We start from the raw sequence: 13,453 nt of genomic DNA on the forward strand, positions 1-13,453 counted from the left end.
AGAGTCTCACGCCTCCAAGACTTAGAGTTACTTGATGAGAAGCGACAAGCTGCATACAACCATCTCAAAGCCTATCAGCAACGCATGAGTAGAAGCTACAATCACTGAGTTAGACCTCGTACATTTGAGGTAGGTGATCTTGTTCTCTGAGAGAATCCTCGCAACCAACCAAACAGAGAACATTAGGGAAAGTTTGAATCAAACTGGCTGGGCCCATACGTTGTCACTACTGTATTTGGGTCCGAGGCATATCAGTTGGCTACTTTAGAAGGAGAACCGCTTGTAGATCCAATCAACAGCATGCACCTCAAACGGTTTTATACCTAAGCTGTACAGCGCATCATGGCTCCCCTGCATACTAGAAAATACCAAAAACATTCAGAAAAATGTCTTGAAGAAATTAAAAAACATCAAAATAGTAAGGACAAATCATGCATCCAAACGGTGAACAAACACTCCGGTGGCACCTTGGGTAAGTGCGATGGTGAAAACCTAGCAAACAGGTGCCACTCGTAAAGACTATGGCTCCATTATCTTTCAGGTTTGTTGCAATCACATTCATACATACACACATCCATCCATCCAAACCATGGCTTGTTATTTGATCTGCAATAAAGAGATAGTACTTCATGCATCTTGTATCCCACTTTTTCATAGTCATGTCTAAACTTGGGGGCAATGCCCTTAACTCTAGTTGATGGAAGTGGATTCTGCATTACTTGTGATTCATTCGGTTCAAACATTCAAAATGTCTCACAAAAATCCAAAAACATTCAAAATATCTCACAAAATCCACAAACATCCAAAACAAAACACAAAATCCAAAAACATCCAAAACAATTCACAAAATCCAAAAACATTCAAAAAAAAATGTCTCACAAAAACCAAAAACATTCAAAATCACAAAATCCCAAAACAATGAAAAACCATTGAAAATCACACAAAAACATGGCAACACCTTGCACATACTTATCCGCACAGATACAAAACAAACATTGACAAAAACTCACACGATGACCACTTATCAATCAAACCACACAATCAACATCAATGAATCAAAACTGTCTTTAGCAAGGATGCATCCTTCCTTACCAAAACAAAGACAAAAGTGACGTTTTCTTTGACAAGAAAATTATGTCAAGCTATCAAATACTTGGTTGATTTGTGAGAAAAATCGTTCGTTTATCTGTATTGAGATCTTTCAGCATTATTTTGTATCATTTGCGCATTATTTCCAATGAAGTACTAGGGCATGTACTAATGGTGTCTATGTGGGAAGTTCACCAAGCTACGTGATCTTATGCAAAATGCAATCATAAGATCATTACAGCTTGCTGACTACAACGTATACCTCGACCATATGAGCATGAACCATTACCAAGGATCCTTATTCTTTATTCTTTATGTATATATTGTTTGTTTGTAGGAACATTGCTCTTCCTTTGGTTCCTTCCCCCTCATCCAATTTGGATAAAGGTTTTATCTCTGATTACGGTATGCACTTGTCTCAAGATATGATCAGCCTAAGATCAAGGAGGATGATCCAAGTCATGCATAAATGGAGATAATCCTTGTCTGTTCCGCAAGCAATACTCTGGTCGACTTGACCCTTATATCAAGTCGTTGGTATTAACTTGCTATATAAAATCCATGTAAGGAATACTTAGGTCATCTTGAATCATTATGTCAAGATGCTTGTATTCTCTTCCAACATTTTAAAGCTCAATTATGAAAATAGAGCACTATGGATCATCATTTCATCTCATCTGTTTATATATTGCATTCCATTGCATATCACCCATCCATTCATTCATTCATATGTAGGCTTTATGTGCAAATGTGACCATTAAAGCTGGTCTTGGATACGATCACGACCGAGTACTCTGATACATCATCAATGCATCATGCAAAGTCTCAAAAACCTTGCATTTCTCATAATCATATCATTGTCACATTTAGTTGCATCTTGCATTACGTACCTTCATGTCATTTTTAACTTAACATTGCATATAGTTCATTTTTGACATTAGTTTTCATTAATCATTTGCATCATTGCATAAATCATAAATAATTAGTTTCATTCATAGGATCAAATTGTCCTTGATTGTATTAATCATTTACTATGCATTCATTTAGTGTTGATTATCCATCATCATTTCATTATCCTTTATCATTTATCATTACATACATTTATTTATCTATAGTAAAAGGTGCATTCATTCATCCATTATTAAGTATCTTATTATGCTTATTTTGGGATTCATTTACATTGCATTCATTATCCCTTTTTAATTGCATTAAGGTGCGGTTATTCAAACCATAAGTTGTAGTATCATCACATTATCATTTTTACTTAATCATATTTACGCATTTAGAATCATAAATCCATTTGTTTCCAAAACATTGGTTCATATCATTTTTATATATCCATTATACATATGCATTCATTTAGACATTATCATATAGACATTTGTACTTTACATTTTGTTTATCCATATTCCATTCATTTAAAAAATCTAGATACATATCCATACATAAACATCATTCATTCAACCATTGCATTAACATCATCACATAAATTATCTCATCATTATATCGTCATCATGGCATTACATACATAAAGCATTACATCAAAATCAAATAAATCATACATATATAAACCTGCATTCATATGTCAGTATCCAACATCATAAATCATCATAAAAACATGCATATAAGAAACATCTCATCAAATGCATACATGTACACATATCCATCTAAGCAATAACTCATCATCCTGCATAAACATCCATACATATCAAATGCATATCATCAAAATATGGGATCTCCTCATATATATCATCTCATATATCAGAGTACAATGAAGTCTACAAAATCGGCTACCAAGTGCCATCCAAGATATAGTCCAAGAAATAAACAATGATACAATACATATATGCAAAAATGCTCTCTCAAATGCCACTCTGGCAAGATGTTGTACCACCATTGCCACCTACTCCCCCACTGGTGCCCGCACCACCTGATCCATCTCTCCATGGAGGCCTCATCAAACCCCCACTCACTCCTGCATCCCCTGATCTCTCCCTCCGCAGAGGACCCATCACACCCCCACTACTCTGCACCCTCTGTGATCACTCTGATCTGGCCTGCCACATCTAAGAATAGCTAAGAGCTCGCTGACTAGCTGGCACCACCTGCTCATATAAACCCCGCCAGTAGTCTATCTCTGCCTGTGCTCGCCGCATCTCCCTCATCACCTCCCTCGTAGGCCCCTATGCTCCTACTCCAATCCGGACTCTCTCTTGTAGCTCTACACTTTCCCTCTCCTGTAGTACTATAGCCAGCTCTGACTCCCGTACAAATAGCTACACATCCCTAGCCACCACCTCTGCCTCAAAATCCTCTACCCGGGTCTACAAATGTGCTATCATGTGATCTTGAAGATCTCCCATGGCTCCCTCCCCAGTATCCATAGCAGCCTCACCTATACCACCCTCTCCAGTAGCTCTCTCCCCTCTGTCCATCGGGATCTCCCTCTCCATACCCCTCCCACCCAGTCGAACTCCTCCCTATATCAGTGGTCCCTATGCTATCCGTAGTGGTAGTCCACCTCTCCCTCTCCGCTGAACCCGCATCCCCAACCCACCACCTCCTCCGTCTCCACCCTCTCCTCCACCTCCTCCACCTGCCCTTGATCCTCGACCTCCTGCCCTCCTCCGTCTCCGTCCCCTCTCATCCTCAAAATCTAGAATCGACTCTGCTGGATCGGATATCCGTAGGATCAAGTGCGTCTCTCGGTACTGCATATACTCCTCTGCTACTCCTGCATCCACGACCCTCGGTCGTATGTCCCATGGTCTCGCCTATAGCGTCCGAAACTCTGCCAGTGCCTGATCATACGACAGCACTGGCCCCCATGCATACCTCTCCTGAATCACCTAAGCATACTCCCCTGATCCACTAGACAGTCCCTGCTACCGTCCAAACTGCCTCGTCACTCTCCCCGGCACCTGTCTCTCTACATGGTATGAGGTCCTCCCAATGAGGAATCGGGTCATAAATACATAGGGCAGTGCCTCTGCATCATCATCCCATGGCTCGCACTCCAGGTATTGTCGCCATATGACTGCATCTAGATCATCTAATGCCTGCCGCCACCACTCTAACTTCCCCAAGTGGGGCTGACTCATCATGCCACTATACATAAACATATACGGCTGATCTACTACGTGGAACCTCAAACTCACTGGTCGAGTCACTGGTAGGTGCTCCCAGGCCCAAATATGGAGCAGTGTCACTCCCAAATATGTTGTTTGTCATTTGCTAACCTTGTCCATTTTGCAATGCATCAAATAGTATAATGAATAACTAATTTTATGTGTATAAAATGATTTTCTATTCTCTTTTAAAATAAAATTGATTGAGGTTGTATAATTTTTAAATTAAAAAAATATATATTAATAATCTATTTTTTAGGCAACTACTTTTAATTGAAAAGTATTATTTATAACTAACTAATGAGTACTCAATGAACATTTACTTTCTTTTAATCAATTTTTTTTCCTCTATAGAAAGTTACTAAAAGTAGTCATCAACTATAAAATTTAAAAGAGTTAAACATTTTTTTTTTTTAAATATCTAAAATTAAAGGTAATATCTCTATGTATGTGCTAATTAAATTAGCTGGTATAATTTTATACTTCAAAAAAATCAAGTAACAATCTATTTTTAAAGAAATTTCTATTAATTGAATGCTATAATGAATAACTAACTAAATTGTACTAAATGATTTTGTTATTTTCATTTAAAGAAAAAATTGATTTGGAAAGTTATTAAAGGTAGTTGTCAAACATAAAATTTAAATGTAAGTTAAAGCTCTTTTTTTTAAATATTTAAAATTAAAGATAATATCTCTATGTGTCTCAATTAAATTAGATAGTATAACTTTGAAGTTGGGCAAAATCAATTTTTGAAATGAAATTTCTATTAATTGAATAGTATAATGAATAATTAACTAATGAATAGTCCTTGAAAATCTATTTTCTTTTAAATAAAAATTAGTTTTATTTAAAGATATTTATTAAAGATAGCAATTGAATTAAAGATATATTTTAAAATAAAATCTACAATTAAAATTGATGTCCCTATTAACTTAAATAGTACTTTTGTAGTTCAACAAAATCAATTAACAATATTTTTAAGAAAATTTCTATTAATTGAATAGTACAATAAATAAATGACTAATATGTATTTCCTAAAAAATTAATTTTTTTTAAGAAGAAGAAAAAATCCTTTTATGAAGATGTAAATAAAACAAATGATTTCCTTCATAGAAAGTTATAAAAGTATTACAAATAATATAGATTATGTTTTTAAGAAATTTTTTAATTTAACTAAAACCTATCAAAAAATTAATTTAAATAAAATTAAATAATTTAAATAATATAGATTTTTTAAATTTTTTTTTACATTTCTTTGCATTTTAACATTATAAAATGTAATTTTTAAATTTTTAAGTTTTTAAATAAATACTCCATTTAAAAATTATTATAAGTTTTTTCAATTATCCATCTAATAAAAGTTTTAACCAACTAATTATTATATGTTTTTTCAATTATAATTTTTAAAATTTTATATTATATTTTCGTTAGTAATTTTTTTTAATATTATAATATTTTAAAATAAATTTTAAATAAAAATTTGAAATTAAATAACAAAATTTAAGAAAAATAAAATAATTTAAATAATATAGATTATGCTTTTGTTTTTTTTTGTAAATTGCATTTTGAAAAAAATATTATCTATAGTATTTAAATTATTTTATTTAAATTCAATTTCTCCTTTAAAATTAGTTTTACAATATTATTAATCAAAATATAATATAAATTTTTTTAAAAATTATTGAAAAAAGTTATAATAATTTGCCAATGAAATATTTATTAAAAAATTTATAAATTATATCCATGTTATTTAAATTCAAATTTTTCTTTGAAATTTGTTTAACAATATTATTAATTAAAATATAATAAAAATATTTGAAAAATATTTGAAAAAAATTATAATAACTTTTAAATGGAATATTTATTTAAAAATTTATAAATTAGACTTTATAATTCTACTTAACAAATTGGTTGACGAACAAATGCACGTTAACTTAAATGAGTTTCATTTTTATTGACAGAGAATCTCACATCTCTCTTTGAGCCTAATATGCCTCTCGACGTTGTAAAAAAATTTAAAAATAATTGAAAAAACTTATAATAATTTTTAAATGGAATATTTATTTAAAAATGTATAGGTTGATTTTATAATTTTATTTAACAAATTGGTTGATGGCCAAATGCACATTAACTTAATGAGTTTCATTTTTATTGATGAAGAATCTTACATCTGTCTATGAGCCTAATGCGCCTCTCAGCGTAATTATTTAGTTATATTCCATAAAGGTTGGGACTATTTGTACAAATGGCATGGGAACCTCTGATTCTTAAAAGAGCATATGTATATGATAAGAACATATGTATGTAAGGTCATCACGAATAAATCTTGAGATTTAGGTTTAGGTGTAGGCAAGTTTTTTCTTTTGGTATTAATTGATTTTAATTGTTAGTTTTTCAATATTAAATTATTTTTTATTTCGACACTTATATGCAATATTTATCTTAATGTTAGCTACAGCATACAATATGTTAGACACATTCATAGATTTCTTAAATGCATAACAAATAAAAATAACATTCTAAAAACTCTTCATGATGATAAACATACCTTTTTTCAACAAAGACGTGCCATCAAATTAAGCAAAACAACACCTTAGCAATACCATATGATCAGAGAATCTTGAAGAATAGGAGGCAATTCAATTCCTATTTTCAACATGTCCAACACTTATTTCATCTTTGATTTGACATTCAAAATGAAATTAATAGAGTATACACAATTAAATATCTTTACAATCAATGAAAAATATAGAAGAGAGTATGATATATAAGAAAAAAAACTTTAAACAGATAACCAAAATTATATAAAATCATAAAATGGTCATAATCATATAAATTCATAATATAAAAACCTTATCCAAATTATACTATAGAAGTAAATAACTGTCACAAAATATTAATCCTGACAAATAAAATTACTATCAAAATCTAGACCTTCCTTATCACTTCCAAATGCATGCATTGGTATCTACATGCAAGGAAAACATCAGCGAGCTGCATCGTTGGAAGTGAGAGGGACTAAATCCTGGCCCCTCTCCTTGCGCAACCGTGTCCAACTAAAAATACAACAGTTAAAATGAAACCCATATTTGAGTCCGTACCCAAGCGTACATATAAAAGCTAATCCAGGTAGTACGACAAATAACAATATAGTTTTAGTATTTGATTGGTTTTTTCGACTGTACTTTGGGTTTGGGGTTGAAGTGTCCTATGAAGATTGAGACGAAAAATTCCAAACGTGCAGAGCATGAAACTCAATTGCAGCCCCAGTGGAGGCCGAAAGGCCAACCATGACGTTTGGGGGAAGGTACTGGCTCAGGTCTATAGGATACTGCAACACTTGAAGCTGTGGCACTCTACTTGAACCATTGTAAAGCACCCATGCATCCCATTTTCTTCCGTTATGGAGGGCAGCGCCTTCGTAAAGACCACTTACTGAAAAGATTATCTTGGATTGAATGCTGTTGACATCGATTCCCACATGATTACCATCTGTATCGTAGTCATTCTTATACGTGTCGAACTCCAAAGCAACAATCTGGTTCGATGGATTCCCATCTGTTTCAGATCTAAACAGGCCGAGATAGTTGCCCGTATCAGCATCAAAGGGTTTAAAGTCGAACTGAGCAAGAAAGAAAGTGAGACCGTCTCCACTGCCATGATCAACAAATGATAGGTGTGGTTATGTTGAAATGGAAATGCGTAGCAAAACTTGTCAAAGCATGAGAAGAATTGTCCCACAAAGGAACAATGCTGTCATAAGTTGCCCAGCCGAGGCTCCATGATATGTTGGCATTGACTGAGCTCTTGGTAAGCTGTATCAGATCATTAGAAATGGAAGCATCCTTCCACAGATAGATATCCATTTGGGGAGGAAAACTGAAATTAACAGCTCCTGCATTTGACACGCAATAGAAAGCAGAACAAATAATAGAAAACCAGAAAAGGAAGCAGTACAGGAAGTTTGCCATGGGGATCTGCCTGTGCACGGAATGAATGATTAGATTTTTTTTATAATCAAGGAATGAATGGGATGAAAGGATAGTAATAAAGTAGTTTTGTGCACACATACCTTGAAGAGATGCGGCCCAAATTTCGAATCTTCTGAATCTGTCCTTTCATCTCCAAAGAATAACAATGGTTTTTCCTAGCAAGGAGAAAGAGTTTACAATCTGCCAGATAAAGGAAGAAACAAGGTACATCGTCAGAGTCGCGTGACCTAATTTTCTGTTTCCTATCGTTCTTTTTCAATCTGTGTGACTATGGGGAAGAATATTCTTATACAGCTTTCTGATCGGAAGGTATAAAAACACCGTTTTCCGATTTTGCCCAAGAAAATGGATTGCTTGTTGCAATGTGTTTTTTTAAATAAATTTGAAAATAAAATGTAAAGGGCATTGAAAGAGAGGGATTTGTAATCTCAAATCTTGTTAGATAAAAGCCAAAATACTACCTTGAGATATCCGTTTTGAAACTTCGAGGCAACTACCATATATATTAATGTGTTTTTATTTGTTTATGAATATTTTTTAATTAAATTATTTAATAAATATGAATAGTACAATATTCACATTAAAAAGAGGGGAGGGTGGTAGAGCAGCATATCTACAAAGAATAGTTGGATCAAATTTATAAAAATGTATAAATATAAATAAGGTTAAGTCCAACAAAATTTAAACCAAGGAAGTAAATCCAAAATGAGGTGGATCCTTATAATTAGGATTATCCCAAACATCTCCTAGGACAAAAATATCAAGTGACTTTTAGTTAGTGGGAGTTTTTTTTTTTGTTTAATCAGTGTCATTTAAAGTTCATGAGCATGAATTGGAGTAATATCATTTGTTGGTAGGAAGAATTGTTTCTCACTATACATTGCGATTACAAAATGGCAAAATAATATTTTAAAAATATCTTTGTATTTATTTTACATTTATACATCTATCTAAATCTTATAATTTTGATGAGGGTATGTCTTTGTTTTTATATGGTGTTTATTTTGAAAATATTATGTTTATGATTAATTACGCCGAGAGGCGTAACCTACAGTGGTAGCACGGGGTGGAGTGAGATGGTGTGACCGTGTTAAAAAAAAAATGTTAACTTTAATAAATTGAAAGCCGACAAGTATTATTTAATAATTAATAAATATTATATTTTTTGAACCAACAACTAAATAGTCATAACGTTTCAAACTAATATAAATACCGATGAATTGTAGAATTAAAAACATATTACTGTGAATAAATAGTGTGAATAGTGCGAATACTTCAAATAAATTTACCAGCAACTACGAATAGTGCAAATAGTGGGAATAAATTTACCCAGAATATAGTGCAAGGTGGTGCAAATAAATACTCTAAAAAAAGTAAGTCATTTTTACTTTATTTTACCTGTAATGTAAAATGGGTATTATATATATAATGGATAATGATATTTTTTATTATCTTTTTAGTAAAAGTAAATATTTTTTAATTCTATATTATTTATAGTAGTTTATATATTAAGTTGATATTAAATTAATTTATATAATTAAATAATATGATTAAGTTAATATTTCTCATATATTTTGTATATAATTAAGTTGATATGAACCTAAGTTGTATAATTAAGTTAATATTTTTTTTAGTTTTTAAATAAATTTTATTTATATTATATTCTTTTTTAGTTTTATATTTAATTATATATTTTTTTATTTTTTTTTATTTTAATTAAATTGATATTAACTTGATATGTACATATTTAAAATAGGTAGTATAAATTATTAATAAGGATATTTTTAAATATGTAATAATTTATAATTAAATTTGTAGGATGCCTCGTCGTCCAAGGACAAGTTTTGAAAATGAAGAGCAAAGAAAAGAGCATCGAAGAGAATATGCTCGAAATTATATGAGACAATGACGTGAACAAATGGCTAATGCAGAAAGAGAGGAAGTAAGAATTCATTCAACTGAAGAGCAACAAAGAGAAAAAAAGAGAGAATATGCTCGAAATTATATGAGTCAACGACGTGAACAAATGACTGATCTACAAAGACAAGAAGAAAGGAACCATCGAAACCAAAATGATAGACAAAGAAGTGCTAAACGTAGGGCAGAAATGACAGTGACAGAGATTGAAGAGGAAATGAGACAACATGCAGATAAAATGATGAAACATCGTGCACAAACATCTCAGGATGATGGATATATATTAAGAAGAAGAATACAAAGAGCTATGCATTCTGATCAATTGAATGAGATGGAAAGACAACAAATACAAGTGCGTAATCGTGAAGCAATTGAGGTTAGTTCTGAAGGGATGAATTCTTTGACAATTGATCGTGTGCTACAAACACCAAATGATAGAGTTCAAAATGTAATGAATGTTGATTTTCAAAATCATATGGAAAACAATAGTTCACAACAAGAATTAACAACTCCTCTAAGAAGACAAAGACAATTGCAAAGAACACAAAATAGAAGAGATCAAGGGGTAGTTAATAATGATGGAAATATTGAGATTGATTTGAAGACTTTACAAATGATATTTCGACATGGACTCGATCAAATTTCTTCACCAAGTATGTGCTACATTTGTCAAGAGAGTTATCCTGCAATGAAGGTTGTGCGGGTACTTGAGGGCCCTATTTGCAATCGATGTCGTCAAGAGAAGAATGAACATCGATTTTCAGCATCAAACAATATGGATCCTGGTCCACAACCATTAGAACTTGCAAATTTAACACAAATAGAAGAAATGTTGATAGCACGTGTCAACCCAATTCTTCAAGTAACACATGCAACTGGGGGTCAATACAAATATAAAGGACATACCATAATTTTTCCACAAGAAGTGAGAGAAATAGCTAAAATTTTACCACATCAGATAAAAGATTTGCCAATCATCATTGTTCGAAAAAAAGATCAACGTGGAACAAATTATAATTTTACAGTTAATAAAGAGAGGGTATATAGAGCACTTAAATATAAAATAAAACATGATAAGTTCTATAGAGATGTTCAAATTGATGAAAATGCACTTAATGACCTTACATGTAATTCAGATGAGAACATTTTTGATCAATTGAATTCTGTTCATATGGAGTTTGATTCAGACACAAATGAATATGTATTTGCGGGTCCAATATTGGAGATGGATGAAGAAAACATTATTAATCACACTACATCAATGGCCTCTAAACCTCCAAATGCTCGAAGAGAAATGGAACTAATTCATGCATGGGTAAATAATCCTAATGTGGATCCTGGATCACTAATTGATTGGCCAGGAATTGGAGCATCTCCAATAAATGAGTATGTCACTGAAGGATTACTTGATATGGCTTTTCCAACACTATTCCCAAATGGACAGTGTGATTGGATAGAACCACGAATAAGGAGAGTCCATCTACATGAGTTTGTTAAGCATTTACTTCGATATAGAGATCATTGTTTTGGCCGACACCCAAGATTTAGATATTATATGATGAATATGATTATGCGACATCGTGCACAAAACTCATCTGCAGTGTTTGTCAAAAAGAGCTTGCAAGAGATGCCAATCACAATCAATGAGTTACGAGAACATATGGAAAATATACCACACTCACATCTAGCTGATCGTTTGATGCGTTTTGGCACAACACTAAGGGGTACAAGGTCTTATTGGGCAAAATGTCGAGCTGAATTATTTGACCTCTTGCATCAAACTGGTACACCAACAATTTTCTTTACTTTGAGTGCAGCAGATATGTACTGGCCAGATTTGCATGCATTAATGCTAGGGACACAACTAACTAATCCACAAGAAGCACAAAAATGGACGCGTCAAAATATTATTGACTACCCACATATTGTGGCATATTACATGCACCTACGCTATACAATGTTTAGAAAGGAAATACTGCAAAAGGGAATGAAGGCAAAAGATTATTGGTCAAGATATGAATGGCAACATAGAGGATCACCACATGTGCATGGATTCTACAAGTGTGGATCTAGGCCAAAGTGATATACAATGAATAGAAATAAATTTCTACATCATCTAAAAAATATGAATCATAACGATCTATTTTTTTTACATTTATAATATAGAAACATTTCATTATCATAAAAATAGGCACATAAGAAACCAAAGAAAGGAAGCATTATTTCACAATTTAATTCAATTTTTATAGTTTACATTTACAATAATGATCAATCCTAACTATAATCAATCTAGATTTTTTTTTGACTAATTATTTCATATAGGCTAGGAACTCATCTCTACTATGACACCTTAGGTTTGACCTCCTTTGCAATTGAGGTTTTCAAATCTATGATTTTTAATAATTTTATCAAATTTTAATACTAAATTAAAAATTTAATTTTTATTTATTATCTATTTTTTTAGATGTATTGTGATTTATTATTAAATTTTAATTTTATTTAGCTTATCAACTATTAGATTAACCTTTACAAAATTTATCTTTAGATATGATCTCCTACCAGTTTTTTATTATTTAGAATTTGAGTTTTCTTTTTATTGCTTTGTCTCTCACTTATATTTAATGATTTATTAAATACTTAATCATTTTTTGTTAAGGAGTGCTTATCTCAACCTTAACATAGCTCCCCAATATAAAATTCATGCTAGGAAGAATGAATAACTAGATAATTATACAAGATTCTTATCTATTTTGAATGTGATGCTAATTTTGATCCTTCATGTTCAATGATTCAAGCTCCTCCTTAGGACCTATGATAAATATTTCCACATAGGTGATATACTCTTTGTGAATGTTTTATAAGGCTCAATGTTGTTATTGGTCCACCTAGTTGTGGGTTTAAACTTTATTGTTATTTTAAAAAATAGAAAGGTAACTGGATAAAAAACTACAAACCTTCAAAGTCATAGTTGTAAAAATTAATAAAAAAATGCTTTCATTGAAAATTAACTTTTGAAAGAAGATGTTCTATTGGAAGTATAAAATCATGAAAAACTATCTGAGATGAAGGTTTACTATATTTCAAAGGTTATTTTTTTGCGTGGCCTTTAAATGAAGGCGCAATAATTTAAAAAAAAATAGTTCACATCGAGGTGTTTTACAAATTTAGTTTCGTATCTCATACAAAATTTTAATGTCCCAAAAGTTGGGCAAACTATTGTAGGTTCACTCATAAAATTGATGGTAGCAAAAACTAGGCACATAAGAAACCAAAGAAAGGAAGCAAAATAAAATTATTTATGTGTGTTAGTTTAAATTGATAAAA

The 13,453-nt window shown here is 31.8% G+C and overlaps 1 protein-coding gene across 1 annotated transcript; it reads right to left on the reverse strand.

The window, feature by feature from the left end:
- Window positions 1–7,428: 7,428 nt before the first annotated feature.
- On the reverse strand, window positions 7,429–8,342 carry LOC131054111 (lectin 8-like). The gene is made up of 3 exons (XM_057988571.2): window positions 8,293–8,342; window positions 7,962–8,201; window positions 7,429–7,873 (listed from the first exon to the last, which is right to left on the reverse strand). The coding sequence occupies exons 1-3, from the start codon at window positions 8,340–8,342 to the stop codon at window positions 7,429–7,431; spliced, it is 735 nt and encodes a 244-aa protein (XP_057844554.2).
- Window positions 8,343–13,453: the final 5,111 nt, after the last annotated feature.

Source organism: Cryptomeria japonica, chromosome 7 (assembly GCF_030272615.1).
Source record: "Cryptomeria japonica chromosome 7, Sugi_1.0, whole genome shotgun sequence".
Classification (NCBI taxonomy): Eukaryota; Viridiplantae; Streptophyta; class Pinopsida; order Cupressales; family Cupressaceae; genus Cryptomeria; species Cryptomeria japonica.

Coding starts and splice junctions, on each gene's coding strand:
- LOC131054111 (XM_057988571.2), bottom strand. CDS start 8,342: ATGAAAGGACAGATTCAGAAGATTCGAAATTTGGGCCGCATCTCTTCA. Junction 8,202..8,292: donor TTGGGCCGCATCTCTTCAAG/GTATGTGTGCAC, acceptor TTCCGTGCACAG/GCAGATCCCCATGGCAAACT. Junction 7,874..7,961: donor TATGACAGCATTGTTCCTTT/GTGGGACAATTC, acceptor TGATCATGGCAG/TGGAGACGGTCTCACTTTCT.